Source organism: Podarcis erhardii, assembly GCF_964252035.2.
Source record: "Podarcis erhardii genome assembly, chromosome: 5".
Taxonomy (NCBI): Eukaryota; Metazoa; Chordata; class Lepidosauria; order Squamata; family Lacertidae; genus Podarcis; species Podarcis erhardii.
Window position 1 is genome coordinate 14665708 of NC_138509.1, and position 20319 is coordinate 14686026.

Below are 20319 nucleotides of genomic sequence, written 5' to 3' on the forward strand. Positions count from 1 at the left end.
GAGTACTTGCAATATTTTGCCAGTCTAGGTCCCCATATATATATATGGCAATTCATAGCATTTACATTACCTGTCTTGCCCAATGGATGCCAGGGATTGTCCAGCCTTCCCGATACAGACTGGCTTGTCTGAGATGCCTGTAAGCTAGCCTGATACAGTGACTCCAGCTCAGAAATCTCCTGTTCTGTGTCTTCATTCCACTGTGGGTGCTTCTGTATTGGGTCCTCCCCAAAGGCTACTTGATGAGACACAGGCGACTTGTTCCTAGGCACCGGAAGACAGGTAGCACTCTTGCAATCCAGCTGAGAACTATAATACCTTTTAACATTGTCTACCCAACAGTCCACAGGCATAGATGTAACCAAGCCAGCAAGATTGCCGTCATTCACCTCTCTCACTTCTCCCTCGTGGTTGAACTTCCCTGGGGATAAGTCAGGATCTACGGAACATTGTTCCCCTTTGTTACACAGTTCTTCATTGTGTGATCCAGAACTCTCAGACATTTTACTGTGAGCACTAAAATAATTTCCAGAACTGAACTTGTCTCTAGAACTCAGGCACGAGTTCAACTTCTCAGCAAGCCATATTCCATTCTCTTGCCTTCCAACTACTGGCTGCCTATGCCCTAGGAATTGAGGATTGCTGAAGGGCTCCTGTTGTAACATTGGAGCATACTGATCATGACAGACAGACACTTCCCTTTCTTTCTCATGAGTGCCCTCCTTCTGGGGGACACCCTGCAACCGCTGAAATTGCTCTGCAAGGGAGCGAACATGCCCCTTAGCACTGATCATCTCAGGTTTCAGAGAACCCCCATTGACAAATTCTTCCTGTGAGTGATGTAAACTCTCATGGCTATTTGCTCTTGGGTACCTATTTGCAGTCGGCAATGGATCTGGAGGACAGTGGGGCAAAGGGGAAAGAGAAGTCAGGGTTATGGCGTGATTGGCCCACTGCTGCTCAACAAGAGGCCTCTCTGAAAAACCTGATGGTTTGAAGCATGGATTATGAATGCTGTTTTTATCAGATGGTGCTTGCGCTGGATGTGAAGAGGGGAAGAGCGTAGGCAAAGATCCAGAGTTTACCATGTTACTTTTCAATTTGCAATATGGTGTGAGAGAAGCCACTATGTTATGCACTTCTTCGAGCTTACTGCTACTGCTGCAATCCTTATTGTCTTTTAGACTAGTGGGAGAGACTCCCTCTAGCACTGGATCATGGCAGATTTCATTCTCCGTTCCAGTGGATCTGTCACCCACCCCATGTCTACTTGGAAAAGAGGGAGCTCGATCACTGAAACCAGCAGAAGCAGTTTGAAAGTTCAGAGAAGGCTTGCAAGAGGGGTTGCTTTCAGGAGGAGGTGGGAGAAAGGACTTGGGATAGGATGACTGCATTTCATGATGGGAAGCAGGTGGATGGAAGTAAGAACTGGACCCAAGTTCTGCTTCTCTGCTGGGTTCCAGTACAATCTTCTGGCTCAGCAGTACTTGGAGCGGGCCAGTCTGTTCACTGAAACACACATAAAATCACAGTCAGTTTTTAGTGCTTCTTAATTGGAAAACAAATCTTAGGAGGAATTTGAAACCCCTTGTGCTCCACCAACGCCCATTCTAATTCACCTTCAACAAGGCACATTGTTAATTCTTCTAGCATTTTAAAAAAATAATAAATTGGTGGGGTGGGAGAAGAAAGGCTACTGATTTCAGGATAACATTTAGTCTTCTTACAGGCATGAGTCCCATTGGTACTTATCATCATCACTCCCAAAGCAGTATACATAACAAAGAGCTTTGGTGTGCATTCTGTCAATATACTCCTAGTTAAAGTGCATGTGAAATGCAGTTGCAGTTTGGAGATATCTAGAGGGAAACCCAAACATGGAGTATGTTTTTTTAATCTGAGTAGGGCGGAGGAGATCCTCATAAAACCAAGAAGACGCAATTCCTAGCTTATGTGCATCATCTACTGTGTTATGGTAGAACTCTTCTTAGAACTTATTTTCTCCACATTTTTTTTAAGTTGAAGTTTTCTAAAAGCAAGTGTAAAAGGAAGTTTGAAGCCATCATGTAGAAGATTCAACCAGTAAGCACTTTAGATGGAGTTGACTCTTCACCCTGAGAACCAGTGACTATAATAGTGTTACAAGTTGATTTACTCTCCACATTAAAAATTACCTTTGAAGTAATGTTGTTTTAACATGAGTATTTCTGTAACAGATACATATCTACAAAATATAATACGTAAAAGAATACTTTTTGTGCATATGGTGAGGTCAAATTTTAAAACTGTGATGGAACTTTATTTTCCAGAGATCTTATTTTCACTCATGTCTGTATAATACACGCCGTAGGGATCTAAATTAGTGTACAGTACACCACAGCACATTGTAATGGAGGAAATAACCAGAACTCTAGGCTGATAACGTGGCGAAGATATAACCTTTTGATGTCTTCTAAGTTTTTCTCCACAAGTGATTGTCACAACCACAACAGTCTGAACGAGAGGAAATGGGGCAATATGGTCCGTTCTCAATGTAACATCTCTCCAACGACCACCATAAGGTGGGTAGATTGAGAACTATTAAATCTGAAGCAAAACTAGCATGGATTTTGGAAGAAATACCTAAGGGCAGAGTCTCTTTTCTCCAGCCCTTTCTGCCTGCCCCCAACCCAAAGAATTTTGGCTTTCAGAAAGCTGTAACAAGAAGGCTTAGCATAAATCTGCATTATGTTATTCATGCTTTTTAAAAAGCATACTCAAACTGGCCACTTTTATTCTGAAGAAAAAGCAGCTGTGTGTCCCAGGTCTGAAATGTGTTCTTGGTTTGGATGTGCGGATCATACCAACTTCCTGCCCGCCACTCACTCTCTCACACCCACCCCAATTGCTGTTTGCCCTTTACTATAAAGCAATTTGGCCATATGATACAGCTATTGTTGAAGCTGAGGAAACTTTGAACATGTGTCTCTTTTCAGATGCATCTCTGAAGTACTAGAGTAGGGAGGTTCTCATCCCCCTTGATATTAAGAGAGTTTTCCTGCTACCAAGTCCCCAAATTTCAGAACACAGGAAGCAACCCTCCAATGCATGGAAAAAGAAACGGTATGCTCCTAAACTGAGCAGAAGTCAGGATACTTCCAAAGATTGACTGACTATCTATCTACAGTGGTGCCTCGCAAGACGAAAAGAATCCGTTCCGTGATTCTCTTCATCTAGCGTTTTTTTTGTCTTGCGAAGCAAGCCCATTGACAGCTTAGCGGATTAGTGCTATTAGCGGTCTAGCGGCTTTTAGCGATCAGCTGTTATGCGGCTTATCAGTGGAACAACTGATAAGCGGCTTAGCGGCTTAGGAAAGGGGGGGGGAGCGGAAAAAAACCGCGGGAACTCACAAGATTTTTTCGTCTTGCGAAGCAACCCCATAGAGAAATTGGTTTAGCGAAGCACCTCCAAAACGGAAAACCCTTTCGTCTAGTGGGTTTTCCGTCTTGCGAGGCGTTCGTCTTGCGGGGCACCACTGTACTAAGGACTTCACTGAATACTAGTTTGGAAAAGGGCATGCTTCCACATTTTATTTGCTAGTTTGTGTGCATTTTGGGACGTTAGATACAATTTTAAAAATCAGCTTGCTACCACATAAGTATTGATCCTGGTTCAGTACCTGTAACTTGGCGTTGACAATTTGATTGGTACTGAAGAACATACTCAAACACTTTGTGCCACATTCTAAAACTACTTTGCAGACTAGGAAGCCTCCATACACACAAACTTGGTTAAAAAATAATAATTCAGGATTTGCAGAAATCAGACAATAACTGATTGTATGGCAGTCAGTGTTGAGCTGCTAGGGTGCACACACCCTGTGGACAGCTATTGCAGGGTCATCATTGTGATTTCCAAAGATGTCTCACCAAAACTCATCAATAGAAGGGCTTTCTTTTCTCTACATGGTGTATTCAACTTTGGTATTGTAAAGCTTTTTTTTTTTTTTTTTTTTTTTTTTTTTACTCTCACTCATTCACATCTTCTCATTTTTGCCTTCACATGGCTTCTTTTTTAAATGGTACTTTCATCTATCTATTATTTTTTTTCTTTATGGTGAAGAAAACCTGCATGGGTTAGCAAACTACTATCAATTTCTTTGAATACCTTACTAGACAATTGTTTTATTGTACAATTAATGCAAAGTTGTTGCACTTGGCTGTTGCAGTGGATCTCTCTCTCTCTCTCTTTCTCCTTATAAGTGGTTCTGTTTTGTTTTCTCAGCATCTAAACTGCCATTTTGTTGTTGTGATTCCCCCTTAGCTAGGCACACGCAGTAAAATTCCTTGTGTGCCCCTGCTGGTTCCTTGTTAGCCAACATCCACAGTATCTCTAGGGATAAGGAACATTCACTCTGCTCCTATGCCCACACCATTCTCAGCCTTTAAAAAAGGAGAGGTACTATTATTCCCTGTTGGAAGAATGGAAGAAGAGTGGCCTTTAGAAATGAGCACAGCAAACCCCCCAAAACCAGCAAGCTTACTGCCTTATGAGCAGCATTCCTCAACCACTGTGCATACTTTGCAGACTTTTTAAAAATGAGATGTATACTTCCATCTTCAGCACTAGAGTGCATATTCCACCCCCTACCCCTGCCAAATTGAAGATTTCCATTAAAACAAGACACCTTTCCCACATCTGTTACAGAGGCATTAACCTTTCAATGGATTGTGGTCCTAGTTCTGGATCAGGGTTTGCACTGTTCAACACCAAAAAACAAAATCCAATTATTCTCACCACCTGGAGAGGTCCACGATATTCTAAGTTGCTTGGGGGCATGAGTTAAAGAAGGGGTTTCACACAAACCGGGGAACATATAAGCTCACTTCTTCTTTCCAGATCAGGCCCAATTCAGATCTGGAGTACTGCAATATTCTTAGTCTACCTTGAAGATTGGGTCATGTTGCCCCCCAGTGGCGGGTGGCGGGTGGGCGGCGGCTGTGCTGGCTGCTGTTGCTGCATGCGATCCTGGAGGCTCCGTGCTTTTCGGATACAGATTTGCAGCTTCTTATCGACTAGAGCTCTGCTGTGAGTGCTAGAGCTGGCATCATGCATGGCAAGTCTTAGTTTAGCTAAAAAGCAAAAGAAAACATAGCAGAAACAAAAACAAAACTGGGGGGGAGGGAGAGAAAAACAAAAGATGCAACAAAAACATAAAAAAGAAACATGCAAATACTGCCACAGAAGAGTCCACAAGGATGCATCCGTTCCCATTAATGCACATTCAGGTTAGCTATGTGTCCAAACAGGTTAATCAAAACTGAAAAGATACGAAGCTGAGTTTTGTTATTTTTCTTTTTTTAGGAAACCCCTCTTCTCTGTGACATGGGTCACTCCCTCATGCATTGAAGCAACTAATTGTTTCATTTCAAATGGCCGTGTTTAGCTCCAAATACTGTAATAATACTCTATATACAAATGAATCTGGTCAGGATATGAAATCCAAGATATAGCCAGTTGGGACACTTGCTACCAGAGCCTTTGTGAAGTCTGTGTTTTGCCTTCTTGTTTCCTTTAATCCATGAGAACAGACTTCCAAAAAGAAATACTTTCAACCTTCCAAAGCCATGACATTAGAAATCAGTTTGTCTGCAACCTTGCTAACCAGCAAGAAGGGAATGGAGGGTGGGGAAAGAGTCAGCCAATCAAAAATATAACGTATCAAAATAAAGAAATGCAGCAGCACATGTTCCCAAAAGTCACAGCACATATCTTAAACTTATTGAAACACTGATGCCTCCTCTTCCATCACAAAATTTCAATTGGTACAGCTTACACTCTCTCCTTTCTGGGGGGATCAGGCAACTATATGCTGTACTTTGGGAATTTAAACTTTTTGAGAAACCAGTCTCTGAACTGGGGGGGGGAAATGTATGCCGTGGGGGAGACGGGCGGCTGGAAAGCAGGAGGTAGAACTGGAGGTAGAACAGTCAGAACTGTTGGCATCAAGTGGAACATTTTTGTTCCTCTTTCTATTGCCTTAGTTCAAAAGGAGCCCCAGTCGGAAAAGGGGATGGGGAAACGCTAGGACTGAATTCCAGGGATGATGGTGCTCACAAAGAAGATGCTTCCATACACTTTTAAGACACACACGCAAGCTTTTTCCAACTGTGAGTTTGCATTGACCTGTCCAGTTTTACTTTCCTAAGTGATGATATTAGATATTAGTAAACTGCAAAAAGCGGGGTAAGCTGAAGCAATTAAGAATTACTTACATATAGCTTCATTACAGAGAGCCAAAGCTGCAGCACAGTCTCCCTTCTGCTCTTGATGCAGTGACTCTTCAAAGACTGAATCTGCCTCCTGCACAGACCTCTCAAAGCCATCAGTCCTCCCTGCAAGGGGGCAGCACTCTTCATTTTCATTGACATTCTTTCCAAGTTTCCTTTCCCCGCTTCACCTCAGCAAAAGATAACATCCCCTCCCTAACGCAGAGCAACCTTAGCTCTGCAACATTTTGAATAGCAGACCCTTCTCAGAATCACAAGCACAGCAGAGAGAAAGAGAGGGAAAACTGTGGGTCAAATGCAGCCAAGCTATCCAGGGATTAAGAAGCAAGTATCATTAGTATGTTGATGATATTGAGTTTTATCCTTCATTTTCCTCTAATACAGGGAGGAGCTGGGTGGGCTAAATATGGAACCCAGGAGCAGTAATGAACTGGATAAGGGCTAATAAACCGAAGCTCAGTCCAGAAAAGGTAGAATATTTGTTCAGCCTGCTCTGGAGAGTTTCTTCTTCCCCTAAAGGGTCAGATTCACAGTTTGAAACTGCTGTTAATTTCAGCACCAACTTCAGATGTCCCTTTCATTATCTAAAGCTAGTGCACCAGCTAAGATTCCTCCCGGACTGAGATGGCTTAACCACCTGTCATCTATGCCCTGGCAACGTCCAAATTAACTACTGCAACATATTATATGTTGAACTCCCTTTGAAGACTATTCAGAAATGACAGCCTGTGTACAATGCAGTGAAAACGCAACTAACCAGAACTGATTGTTTGGAACATACCTTGCGGTTTTAAAAACAGCTTCCCTAGCTCTCTGTTCATTTTCAAGCTCAGTTCAAACTACTGGTTAGAGCGGTTGGTTTATTAACTCCATTTCTGTAAACTACTTTGAGGAACTTTGTTTAAAAGTGGATAGAACATAGACAGGAAAAAAAACCTTCAGAATAAGAGGTATCACAAAACATATTATCTCTAGTGGAAATCTGTATATTTGTTTTTCATTCTTGGGCGTTTTATAGCTTCTGGGTGTAATTCATCTAGTTCACTCTTGACAGCAGCCCCAATGTAAAAAAATATTTCACTTATTTTCACTTATTTTAATGCTTTTAGAGCCCTTTGGGATCCAATGATAGTACAGAAAGGAAAGGAAATCAATAAAGCTAAGGACCTCCTTTTTCTACTGAAACACATCTAACAAACTCTGCAAGTACATATGAAACTGCTACAGAAGTTACACTGCAACCCCCAAAAGGTGTGAAATGATCTTTGTAGTAAACCATTCTCTCCCCATTTATCATGCTAGGCACAGATCAGCCAACCCCAATGCTACCGCTTCTGTGCAAGATGGATAGCCTGCCCATACATGTTACCCTGGTTTTGCAGTTCATCCAGGTCCATGAACCTGCTTGGGCGGGGATTAAAGCCCATTGCAGCTTCCAGTTCCTTTTCCCGTTTCCTTCGAAGTTCCTGCTCCTGGGCCCTCCTTGCCACTTCTTCCTGTAATTCATCCAGTTCACTCTTAGAAGAGACAAGCACCTCCCCGCCTTGAAAAGGAAAAAAAAACATCAAGAACACTGCATTTTGTTAATAAACATGCCGTTTTCTTTCCAGGATTCCACTCCCCCCCCCAAAAAAAAACTTGGTCAGTTTTCTTAAATCTACTATAGCTCATACAAAGTTTGTACCAAGCAATTACTTCCAATATGAGACTTATCAAGGAGGTGAAAACCTGCTATTTCTGCCCACACCAATACCTCTCTACTTGCTGGGCATGCAATTTTAGCATCATCTCCTATACCTTCTATTCTTTCACCACAAAACCCAAACCGCTGTACAATTTCTTGTTCCCCAAATTAGTCTGGAAAAGATAGGCTGTTCCTTGGGCTTCTCATCCACCCAATTTCCTTTTGCTAATTCAGTTCAATCTACATTAAACTAACTAACTCTCTCTCTCTCTCTCTCTCTCTCTTCAGACATCATAATAAACCACAACCAATAAAGCTTAACTATGTTTAGTGCAGGGCTTGGGAACCTATGGACTCTGTGGCTGTTGGACTCCAACTCTCACAACTCCCATGGAGTTTGGCCGATGGTAAGGAATGATGGGGGTTGCAGTCCTACAACTTCTGGGTGGTTGCTGCAATGAAGTGACCAACCATAGCTTGTAATTAGCCAATAAACCCAAATTAGAAACCAGTTTGAAGTGGGTTTGCAAACAATGTTTTGTGCTATTGTTTAGTATGCTTTTACAAACCATGGTTATGACCACTGCTCCACCATTGAAGGCTCTTGCACCTAGATGTAGCAGTGTGGAATAGACTGAAAATGAAAGCAGGCATCTAAACAGTGATTTACCTGGTAAATATATTTCAGATTGTGTGTGTGTGTGTACAGACAGATACCCACCCATGCCGCAATTTAGGATAACGCTTCATACATCTGATGGTATGTACTGCAGTTCACAAAAGCTTATGCCGTAACAAATGTTAGTCTCTAAGGTACCAGCAGGCTCTTTGTTGTTTACAAAAAAACCATGTATTTTTCTGGATGACAACAGCCTACTTCTAATTGTGGTTGCTTTTCATTTTCCCCACTACCACAGCACCAAGCAAAAATAATACAACTGAAAATGGGTCAAGTGCCATTTCTGTTAAATGGAACTGAAAGTATAAGAGAAAAGATTCATTCCTTTCTCAATATGCCTGATTATTCAGCGAATTGTGTATGTAGTGTGTTCTGTTCGCACTGCAGGTACTCTGAGCCCTCACAGCCTATCCCTTGAGCTTTCACCAGCCTTTCTTTTGGTGTTGAGGGCCAACGATACTCTGCCGCCAATACTAAGAGCTTGTGCTAGTGTGACACAGCTCTGATGCCTTCTACTTGTGTGAGGATGGGGGGGGGACCAGCAGGTGGAGGGAGTAATAGAAATAACATGCTCCAAGGACTGCAAGTACTTTAGGAGGGAAAATAAATCCTTACCATTACCGATGGCGTGCTTGTTCTTTGACCAGCAACTAGCAGTTGGTGCAGATTCTACCTCCAAGATACTGCTGCTATGTGATTTGGGAATGTTACGCCAGGCAGGAACAAAAGCTCCAGGTCGCTTCATATGAGAATCTCTTTAACCCAAAGAAAAGCAAGGTTATTCTAATATGAACTACTGGGGTCTGCTGTCCTTGCTTGTGCCACGCACCAACCCTGCCTACTCACAAAGGCCTTTGCCAACCCACTTTCCACACCTGACCAAACCCTTTCCACCTCACCCCTCCCCATTTTGTTCCTCCCTTGCCCTCCCAGTCTTTTTTACACTTTAGGTGCAGTATTATTGTATAGCCTTTGCCCTAGAAGCCATGGATTTAGACCTGCCAGATCTTCAAAAGGTGATTTCCATACCTTCCTCAACATTAGTTAACATTTTTACCTTTTCAGTCGGAAGTATACAGATCCTAAAAGTAGAAGCTAGAGACCTAGCCTGTATTTCACATATGGCATTCTGGCTCCTTAGAACCCCAAAATGCACTCCCATAGAAAGGTCTAAAATTAAGAACAAGGGGCTGAAATCTCTGGTGTTTTGTTTACTTCCAACACTGTAGTGAATTTATATTTTATCTCAAACTCCAAGATCCTAGGCATAGTTTATACATTAACCTCTTAACAGGTACAGAAGCTTCTTTATCTGGCCACTGTGGGCAATTCTGTCCCCCAGCAACACTGTTTCCCTGCACAGAGAAACAAGGAAATCCCTCCCCAGCAATTATCATTCCCTGTTATCTCTAATATTAGCTGCTCGGCTCCTCTTGCCTGCAGTTTAGAACAGAACATAAAGAGTGGGTGGGAATAACTAAAGTCAAATGGAACAAGAAAGTAAACAGTTTGGGACTTCCTTGTTCCTCTTTGCAAGAGATAGTGGGGCACTGTTGGCAAATGTTGGCTGCCCTGCCCGCTTGGGGAATGGGGCAAAGTGAGAGATGAAAAGCATCCCTTCAACACATGCACCTGTAGCCAATGTGGTGTAGTGGTTAAGAGCGGTGGACTCGTAATCTGGTGATGAACCAGGTTTGATTCCCCGCTCCTCCACATGCAGCTGCTGGGTGACCCTGGGCCAGTCACACTTCTCTGAAGTCTCTCAGCCTCACCTCACAGAGTGTTTGTTGTGGGGGAGGAAGGGAAAGGAGATTATTAGCTGCTTTGAGGCTCCTTAGGGTAGTGATAAAGTGGGATATCAAATCCAAACTCTTTTTCTACTCTTCTTCAGTTGTCAATTTAGCAGCCATGAAAGCCTTTGGGAGGCCTGTGCAGATTTTTAATTTATTCTAATTTACAGACCATCTCTCCATGTAAGCTCCCAATGTGGTTAACAGGGAAATCTTGCGATGATTTATTAAGAGAATAATGTGTGAACTGAGCTTTAGAGCGCTGAAACTGGAACCAGGTTATATTTTTATGAAACTTACCTGGAGGTGCTAGAGCTCTCTGATAAAGGCATGTCCAGGCTGACTGGGCTGTTGCTGTTGCGTTCGCTGCTTTCATAGCCAGATTCCATCCTTTGAATCAGACGAGGTTGTTGATCCATCATATAGTGCGCACCCCGACCTAGAGTCCATTGCTTATACCTGTTGGGTTGGTTTGATCTCGTTTGGGAGATTGGCTCCTTTGGCTCCTCCTCCATAAATTCTTTAGCTGATAAGATACAAAGAACATGAGTGAAAAATCAAATTTTATTCTGTCACACTCTCTATACAATTCAGCATCCTAGAAAGATTGCTTATCTAACCAACAACTACCCTTCCCTCCCAGAAATACGAGGAACCTTTGGTTAAAGAGGTGAGCCAAGGACTTTTCCATTCAGTTCTTTCTAACTGCCAGCAGATTTTTTTGGGGGGGGGGGTCGGGGGGAGAAGGGAAGCACCAACAGGGCTGTGTGACTGCACAGATGACCACTTGAAGAACATCAACTGCAGGTAAGCAACCAGTCTCTCTTCTTTGTGGCTTTCCAGATGTTATTGTCCCAGATAACTGACCAGAGTGACTGGGGCTAATGGGAATCCAACAATGTCTGCAGGAGCACAGGCTCCTCTTCCTGACTCTATAGAGGTCCCCTAAGAGATAACTATGATGATAGATAAAAGACGGTATGTTGGAAATCAGATTTAAATTGGGGTTTTTAATAAGTTATATTGAAAGTATATTTTTAAAAAATGGTTTAAATGAAATCTGGATTTAATACAAATCAACATGATAAATAAGCTTGCCCTTAACAGATTGTCAGCTGCTATAGAGACTGGAAATAACCCTAAGCAAACAGAACGAAGCAAGCAAGTAAACAAAAACCCACTGGGTATGCTCAGTTGTGAATGAGCTCTCATCAATTACCAAAGCAGTATTTTCAAGCCACAAAACCTCCTGCATTGTTTTGCAAAGAACTTGTTAATTGTGCTCTGCTTATTATCTTTTTTTGTGCAGATCAATACCTACCAAATTAAGATTATGAGTTAGTGGACTGTGCGCTCCAAGTGTGGCCACTATGTTTGAAAGTAGCTCTTAATTTACAATAAACACAACCATAAACAATGATGAAAAGCTGCTTGCTTTGGCAAAGGAAGTCCTGTGAGGAAAATCGTCACAATCTGTCATCCTATACCTAGATTATGGCTTGAAATTAGGGCCAGGTCAGATCAGAATTGTTATTCCACTGATTTATCTGAGTGACCTTTTTGCGCCTATTTTATGCTTTGCAGCTACCTGATCCCTGCAAATTGGTTTATTATCTAAAAATAAGCAGTGCACTGTATAGCATTTTATTAAAGTTAAGTATTTCAGAATCTTGGAGGGTGCCACCTGAGTTTGCATAAAGGTTATATTCATGTTAAAGAAGCCTCTAAATAAATTATTTTTAATTAAAACAAATGCTTTAAATGAGTTGATTCTACTTGGTGATAGAAATTGGTTATGTAAATCAATCCTTCCTGTCTCGATTTCTTTAATTCACCTAGAAAGATGCCTTTCCTTTTTCTATTGAATTCTCAGCAATTTCCAATTCTTAAAGAGCGTATCAATAGTTTCCACTACCTCCTTCCCATCCATTTGCTACACCATTAAACAGCCTCAATTTTTTTCATCCTAAATGCAAGCAACCCTAATTCTGAAACCTCTGAAGTGGAGACCACTTCAAAATGTCTTCACCATTCCTTGTGCAGGTTTCTTGCTTTTAAAAAAAAGTTTGCATCCCTAACCATTATGGATAAGCAGGAGCAGGATTAGCGAATACGCCCATCTTCCATTTTCACACGGAGAATATAGTTTCTGATGTTTCCTTACTGAAGACTGGGTTTTGGTTTGACAATTAAAGGGCTTTTCTATTCGAGGAAAACCAGGGTTAGTCACTCGCTGATTCTGTATCAGTCAATTTCACTGTCAGAGAGATTCAACAGAAACAGTAGTGAGTAGCTGTCCTCAATTGCTTTTCTAATCTAGCGTCCTAAATTACTGTACAGCAGAAAAAAAGCAAAATATGACTGCTGTGTTTTGCAGAGACAAGTGAAAGGGAATGACGAAAGGACCTCTCACAATGTAAATATAGACCTTTGAGTGTGTTTGAAATATTTCAGCAAACACGTTGTTCACAGGGTCAAAATGGCACAAGGGATAATTCAGGCTTCCCTCACAGATTCATCTGATACAGCCTAAGAAAATGCACTGGCTATGCATACTAGTTAACAACGTTATCAGTTGTTTCTACATAGTGACTAATAAAAAAATGAATGCATTTTTCTTACTCTCCCAACCCACACCTCTCCCAAATTCTTACCTGAATCCTCAGAGAAGGGGCTGAGTTGTGTGTAACCACACTGTCTCCTCTTTTCTTTATTGAAGATGCTGTCTATGTTCAGTGACTCCCTTTTGGGTCTCCAGGTTGGACGGTACTTGCTAGAAGAACTTGATTTGGATTCGCTGCTTGTGCTCTCCATTTCCCAGTCTCGAGACAGAGCAGGCAGAGCTCTGGGCAGTGACTGTATCTCAGCCTGATCCTTCCCTGTTCGTGGAGAGCCCTGGCTTGTCTGTGATGGTCTGTTGTGGATCATGTTGCTGACAGTCTCTTTAAATTCCCTTAGCCTGCTGGTACTGCTGGATGTCTTAGGGGCAGTTCTGGGGGCTTGTTTCTCCTTCAATGTTTCCCCTGCAGCTCAAGAAGAGAAGCAGAAGACAGTATGAGCTACATAACTTTCTTTTAAATTAACAGTACTTTTATCATCTTTCTAAACTGGCAGAGGCAAAAGAAGAGATTCGATCTATGCTGGACAGACACACAGAAGAATTAAACCATTCTTCTTGCCTTCACTGTGATATCCTGACGGCTGTGATTCATCTCCCTTTTTCCGAGACCTGCTGGAACTCCTCTTGCGGTCTGTCAGCGAACCCTTTTTGGAAATATGCCTCTGATTACATTCACTGTCAGTCAGGTGTCCTGAAAGAAAAGAATATACTTCAGATGGAAAGAGCATTCCAATTGGCTGTGTTGCATTCTAAGAATAGCAAACCTTTTTCACTCCCCACAAACTGCCGGTTAATGCTAGAGCTGAGTAAAATGAATAGCTTTCAGTAAGTGTATCTGGAAGTGAAGAGTTACAGTATAATAAAAGCAACTATCCAACTAGATGTGGTAAGTTAAATAGCTAATTCAGAGGGACAGGAGGCAATGCACTGAGCTTTGGCTCAAAATCCTCCGGGGCCACTAGCACCTTTCAGTACTACCATACTAACAGACAGAATTCATGCATCTCTCCAAGCAAATGTGAATACCTATTTTTCACTCTTCCTCCTGCTGCACTTACGGTCATTTCTTGGTATCATTCCACAGCTATCAGCCCAGTTGAGAACAGGGGCGGAGAACCTGTGGTTGGTCCAGATGTTGCTAGACTACAACTGCCCTCTTTCCTGACTACTAGAGCTGATGGAAACTAGAGTCCAGCTACATCTAGGAAAGTCAGAGGTTGGCCACCCCAGTTCAGAAATTCAGCATATTGTGTAAGATAATAATGGGGGGAGGGGGAATCAAGTCTGAAAAGGTTGAAAATACATTTAATAATGTATGTAACAAAAAGGGGAAGGGATCATTTTCTACTTTTGTTTTCTTGCAGTTCTGCCTTACAGCTCAGAAGAACTTCCTCTTATCTTCTCAAATACGTATATATCCCATTTCCATACCTGAGCTCTTCTATAACAACATGGTATGCAAAGAATGTAGGAAGAGCCTTGTTGGATGAGACCAAAAGCCTATATAGTCCACCATCCTGTTTCTCTCAGTGGTCAATCAAGTGCCTATGGGAAGCCCAAAAGCAGAGCCTGAACACAACAGTCCTCTGCCACAGTTGTTCTCCAACATCTCCTATTCAGAGGCATGGTACAGATGTCATGATTAGGAGACATGGCTAGCCTTATCCTCAATCAATTTGTTCAATGACCTTTTAAAGCTGTCTAAATTAGTGGCCATCAAAATGGTAATATTTTATGAAGGGAATTCTGAAGTATAACTGTGTGTTTTGTGAAGTACTTCCTTTTGCCTGTCCTGAATCTCCCACCATCCATCTTCTCCAGATGACCCTGGAGATAACCCCAAGGGGTTTCTATCCACTTTCTCCATACCATGCATAATTTCATACAGCTCCCATCATCTGTCCCTTACTTACCCCCCACCCAACAATGGTCTGGTTTGCATGTGACGCTAAGTCATGCTTTAGGTAACAAACTATGGTTAAACTTCCAGTCGTACCACAGATGATCAAGCTTGCTACATTATAGCTTGGTTTCCCTCCTGACTACCTTCTTCTCACCCCCAACCTAATATCCCAAATGCCTCTGCTGTGCCCTAGTACTGGCATTGACTCACTGTGTCATCAGCCAGCTGTACGAACTGATCAGGAAAACCTCCTCGGAGCATTTCTGCTCTCCGCAATGGCTGTGCCGTTCCAGATTCCCTCCCTTCCCCAATTAAAAGAAGATCAGTGGGCTCACTGGAACACTTAACAAAAATCTAAAAAGTTAGTGAGATAAAATTTGTCTTACAAAAATCATATTGATCCTTCTTCAGCAAGATTTGTCTATCACTCTATTCCATATGCTTGATAAATTTATCTTTAGCAATGTGTGTTTCAACAATTTACCTAGAATAAATGTTAAGCTAACTGGCTTGCAATTTTCTGCATTTCTCGCCGCCGCCACCTGCCCCATTACTTTAAAAAAAGAAAGAGAAAGCACTGCAATGGCCATTTTCTAGTCCACCATTATGAAGACCAATCTTAGGGGAAAGTTACTTATTTTTGTCAGATCAACAGCTTCCTATCTGAGTTATTTAAGTTCTCTCAGAGTAGATGTCATCTGGATGCAGTGATTTGTTTTATTCTGCACAGTTTTATTTGATGTTTTAAGGTTTTGTAAAACACCTTTAGATTTGTTTCTATAAAAGTGGCATTGAAACAACAGCGATGATGTTACTTTTAAAAATTGCCCATAAGGTCTGGAACGTATCTTTGCATCACTATCTGCCTACAACTCTCTTTCTAATGGAGCCCCAGCAACTAGATTTGCCCATAGCCAATAGGAGGAGATAACCGCCCCTTCAAGGGAAAGTAATAAGTGAACCTGAAATTTAGAGATGAAACAATACAAAATTTTGACAAGGGCAAGCTTTGAGAAAGTCCTTAAGCATTAATATTTTGAAAGAAAAAGATTTCATATTTGCTGTTCACCAGCCTGTATGGTTCCCATGGCAACTGAAAGAACTTATAGATACAAAGATTACATATACTGGACCCAGCATGAACTCTTCAGATCACCATCGGAACTACACAGGGCACCAGGTAACTCAGCAGGTAAGGATGCACAGGGTGAATTAGTTAATTGCAACTAATTACATGTTTACATAGAAGTGATACCTGCTTCAGCTCCCTTTTCTGGCTCACCTTCCTCTCTTATTAGGGCTGGGAGCCTATTACTGTAGCATATTTAAAACTTCAAAAATTTGCAAACCATGAAAACAGAACCAACAGAAATAAAGCCTGGTGTGGGGGAAACAACACATTGTTTTGAATATATTTTGTGTAATGCTGTGTTGCTGGTGTTTTAATTATTCAGCAACTCCCTCTTGCGGGTGTGGGAGCAGACTGGGCCACATCCAAAAGAGCTCCTTATTCATTTCACACCAGCATATTCATATATTGCAATTATATTTTACATTTCTTCAACAAAGATCAAGGTAGCAGTTGTCTCCTCCACGCTGTATCCTCACAACATCCTTGTGAATTAGATTGGGCTGAGAAAGGGGGGGTGGCCCAAGGTCATCCCACAAGCGCTTCATGTCTGAGTGGGAATTTGAACCCAGGTTTTCATATTCAGGTCCACTAGCCACACTGCACTATTTTGGCTCTGAACAGTTTATTTTCACAACATCCATATCCAATGCTTGGCGGGTTGCAAAGCTTTGACCATAATCCAAAGCATGGGAACGCACAACAGAATGACAAAACAGGTAGCAAAAGGCAAGCAGCAGCAAGCGGATCAAAGAATCACAGAGAGAAGAAAGGAAAGTAAATTGTTTCTTGTCTTCAACTATTCCCATTGCTTTTAGCCCATTGCTTAGTGTTCACCTGCTCCCCCTCAGCTCACCTACCTTCTACCATTCATTTTCCTTCCTTAATTGAGCTGGATTGGGTGATAGTAAATGCCCACCCATTGACAGATACTGCTGATTTTTCCTACAGCTGCAGAAAACCCAGCTCATATCTTTCAATGGCTTTGTTTTCATAGTCCCAACCCAAGAAATAAGGAGAGGGAAGCACAGCTCTAAGGATCTGACAGGCAGGCTGGCAGCCCAGCAGACCTTTGAAAAATCCCTACTTTGATAAGACATTTGATCGCCTGAACTTGGGTGGGTGGCCCTGCAGGAGGCATATGGGAGCTCAGTCAGCACAAATGCCACCACCCTCACCCCCACCCCGGATCTGCTGCCTTAAGCCATGTGGCTCTGTGTAGCTCATAATAAGGCCAACTTTGTGTTTGCATTTAATGAAGAAAATGATTACCTGTGTCCCTGCTGCTTTGTGAAGCTACATCGTTTTCCATGTTGTAAATGACAGTTCCCTGAGAATCAGAAGAGAAGTGACTGACCACAGATTCGTGGTGGGAATGTTTATAGGGATAGCTGTCTGTAGAAGAGTCTGTCCTAGTGTCACTTGCGATAGAAGGCTCACGCCCTGATAAAAAGAAATGATAGGAGAATTAGAAGGGCAAATCTGAAAAGGGCTAAGATGGAAAACAGTAACTGAGAAGTGTTATACAATGATGTACAACAACCACTGCGCATAATAACATATCTCAGTGCAGCCAAGAACAACCTTTTTTTGCAATTGATAAATTTCCTCAAAAGCACAGGAAATGTTTTAATTACCTTACAAAAAAACAACAACTCTTATTATACAAAATACTTTTTTAAAACCCACTCATCTAGAATATTAAGGTGGTGTACAGCAAAATATGCAAGTACAATACAAAATAAAATAGCATAAACCAATACAAAATAAGCATCTCATCTTGCCAAAGTTTAAACTACTGAATAGCCTGTTGGCCTTAAAAGGTCTTCAAGAGATGTCCGAATCTATGCGGGAAGACTATTCCACAGCATGGGCCGGGCGACACTAACAGCCGGACTGCTAGTTGAAGCCAGTCGGCTCCTGAAACACGGGGATAAATAACAGCAGTACTCTGGATGAACTGAGTGATCAAGCTAGGATATAAGGACTCAGGTGGCACACAAGTTGTTCAAGATGGGGTATTGGTGACCGGACAGTACTTATTACACACCATTGGGTTGGAGGGGACACCACCACCTCCTTAAGGGCTGCAGGCAGCACCCCATCACACAATGATGTCTTCACAACACCCTTGGTCTACCTGATCATCCCCCTCCAACTAGCTTCAACCAGTCAGGAAGGGAAGGGGGCCAGAGGGCACATGGCTGATGCATTACCACAAGCAAGTCGAAATCAACTGAAAATGATCCTATAGCACTGGGACAGATGTAGCATTTTAACCTAGCTCCCTGCCACACCAAACAGTTCATCAAATGGAAAGCTCTTACGGTGCATCTGAAAGATGCTCTAGCAGTGGCAAGTATTCAAGAGAATAATGAATATATCTCCCTGGGCCTTTGCTACCTCACATGATACATGGAAAGCATTGGGGGGGGGTGAATTTTTAGTTCATACGTTCCTCTTCTCAAAGATGAAATGAAGGAATTAATTGCTGCTGAGTTATGCCCTCCAGTCTTCAAGGCAGGAGGAAGAGCTAGTTGTGATTTGCCCTTCCTTGTGGAGCTGTTGTTGTTCAGAATGATGAGCCCAACCCATAAAAATGATGAGTCAAACCCATAAAAACAAGTGAGAAAACAGTCCCTCCTTTGTTCCTCAAGAACAGGAATTTAGGGGAAGATTTCCTGCTTCCAAATCAGGAATTCAGTAGACTTCAAGATGTAGCTCAGCAACAAAATGACAAAAGGGTGAGGTTCCAAGTAGGTTGCAAAAGCTTCACCAAGGGTTGGCAAAAGCGAAAACATCAAACCTACAGCGATTGGCAACTGTGTAAACAGACGCTGCTGCAAGACAGGAACTGGGCTCAGGTGAAATGTTATCTAAACCCAATCTAACCCTGTGCAATGGTCAATTCCTTGTGGGGAAAAGAACAGGTAGGCAGAAGAATTAAGAGAATCACTTGCCCCTGACTTCTGCCTTGCTCCTCTGCAAGTCCTTGTCTGTTCCCTCTTGTGTTTTTCAGTATGAAATCTAAGCACCTGAGGATTCACCAGAAGGTCATAACCCGCACTGCGGCAGCCTAACATTAACAAATGATTCCAAGTCACATTGGAAATTCTGGATTTTAAAAATGGTATTTTATTTGTATACTCAGTTTTGGAGAACACTTCAACACCATCTCTTATCCAGCAAGATTTCTTTGCAACTCCTCTGCTTTCTGTTATTTCACCAGGCAAACACACCATAAATCTTGGTAACTGGCAAAAATACACACAAAACTCTGAAACTAGAGTGCTCAAAGATTACCTGAGTCTTCACTATCATAGTAGGTTCTGCTATACTGTTGTAGGTCCACCTGTGTGGGAAGGTCCTGCGTTGACACTGGAGTTCCTCTCGGGTCTGCATATAGTAGTAGCAAGGGCTGATAATGACCCTTAATGCACTTGGTCACAACATCTTTCCATTTCGGACCTATCTGAAATTTTTGTAAAAGTTCAAAACACATTAGTGGAGGTTACCTGCATTTAGTTGGAATTACGATAAAATTTAACACACCAGTAGTCAACCGAGATTCACATTGACTTAGGTTACATTAAAAATAATTCTCTTTTATTTCTTTTGAATGAGTGTTAATGCTTACAGTTGGGAGAAAATCACGAAATCTGATTCCCCCCGGCCCCAGCATCCTCTATGTGGAAATGTAATACTCGCTGGAGAGGGGTTTGGGTTTTTTGGACGCATCTCCTAAGACAAACCTGAGCAAGAACTTTTAGGTTTTTGGAATTGCCCTCAGTGGATATTCTTAAAGGCTATGTGATTTAAAGATTTTAGTGATAATTTGTATTCTCATGAGCAGATTTCTTCATGCAGACAAAAAGCTGGTAGCTGAGGACAAGGACAGCATGCAGTAGCCTTTTCACCAGCAGTAGCCAGTGGGAAATTCTGAAATGGACCATTTCAGGGTAGGGGTGGGGGTAGCTTTTTATATGATGGATTCAAAGCTACATGGATCTGCTTAAAGGCCCAGTCCTCCAGTTTCACCAGCTTAAAGTACCACCTTACCCTCCATGTGGCTGGCATGAGCCAATAGGATTTTGGATGTGCTTGTGGACCTACTGCTCTAAATCCCCTGGTCCCTTGCCAGAATTGCTCAGCCTCCCTCCTTTGCCACCATAATATGAAAAAGACATTGGTCTTGGCAGAGAGGCAGGCAGGAATCAAACATTGATTAACCATTATGAACTTACA

General features: G+C 42.1%; 1 protein-coding gene and 1 long non-coding RNA gene across 6 annotated transcripts in view; one reads left to right on the forward strand and one right to left on the reverse strand.

Annotated features, from left to right (window-relative positions):
- The window catches only part of USP54 (ubiquitin specific peptidase 54), a 94004-nt gene that overhangs the window by 11595 nt on the left and 62090 nt on the right, over nt 1–20319 (reverse strand). For 3 of the 5 annotated variants that reach the window (XM_081864196.1, XM_081864197.1, XM_081864198.1), the window contains exons 10-19: nt 19378–19546; nt 17347–17517; nt 13608–13733; nt 13077–13451; nt 10723–10948; nt 9248–9387; nt 7639–7812; nt 6255–6374; nt 4925–5111; nt 71–1509 (exon numbers count right to left, since the gene is read on the reverse strand). In XM_081864196.1, coding sequence (XP_081720322.1) covers nt 71–1509; nt 4925–5111; nt 6255–6374; nt 7639–7812; nt 9248–9387; nt 10723–10948; nt 13077–13451; nt 13608–13733; nt 17347–17517; nt 19378–19546 — 3127 coding nt within the window. Of the gene's footprint in view, nt 1–70; nt 1510–4924; nt 5112–6254; nt 6375–7638; nt 7813–9247; nt 9388–10722; nt 10949–13076; nt 13452–13607; nt 13734–17346; nt 17518–19377; nt 19547–20319 lie in introns of those variants that run through there. The other 2 variants (XM_081864199.1, XM_081864200.1) reach the window with 2 other exon arrangements.
- LOC309343211 lies at nt 3066–3784 on the forward strand. The gene is made up of 2 exons (XR_014157188.1): nt 3066–3168; nt 3525–3784. It is a non-coding gene; the product is annotated as an uncharacterized lncRNA (long non-coding RNA).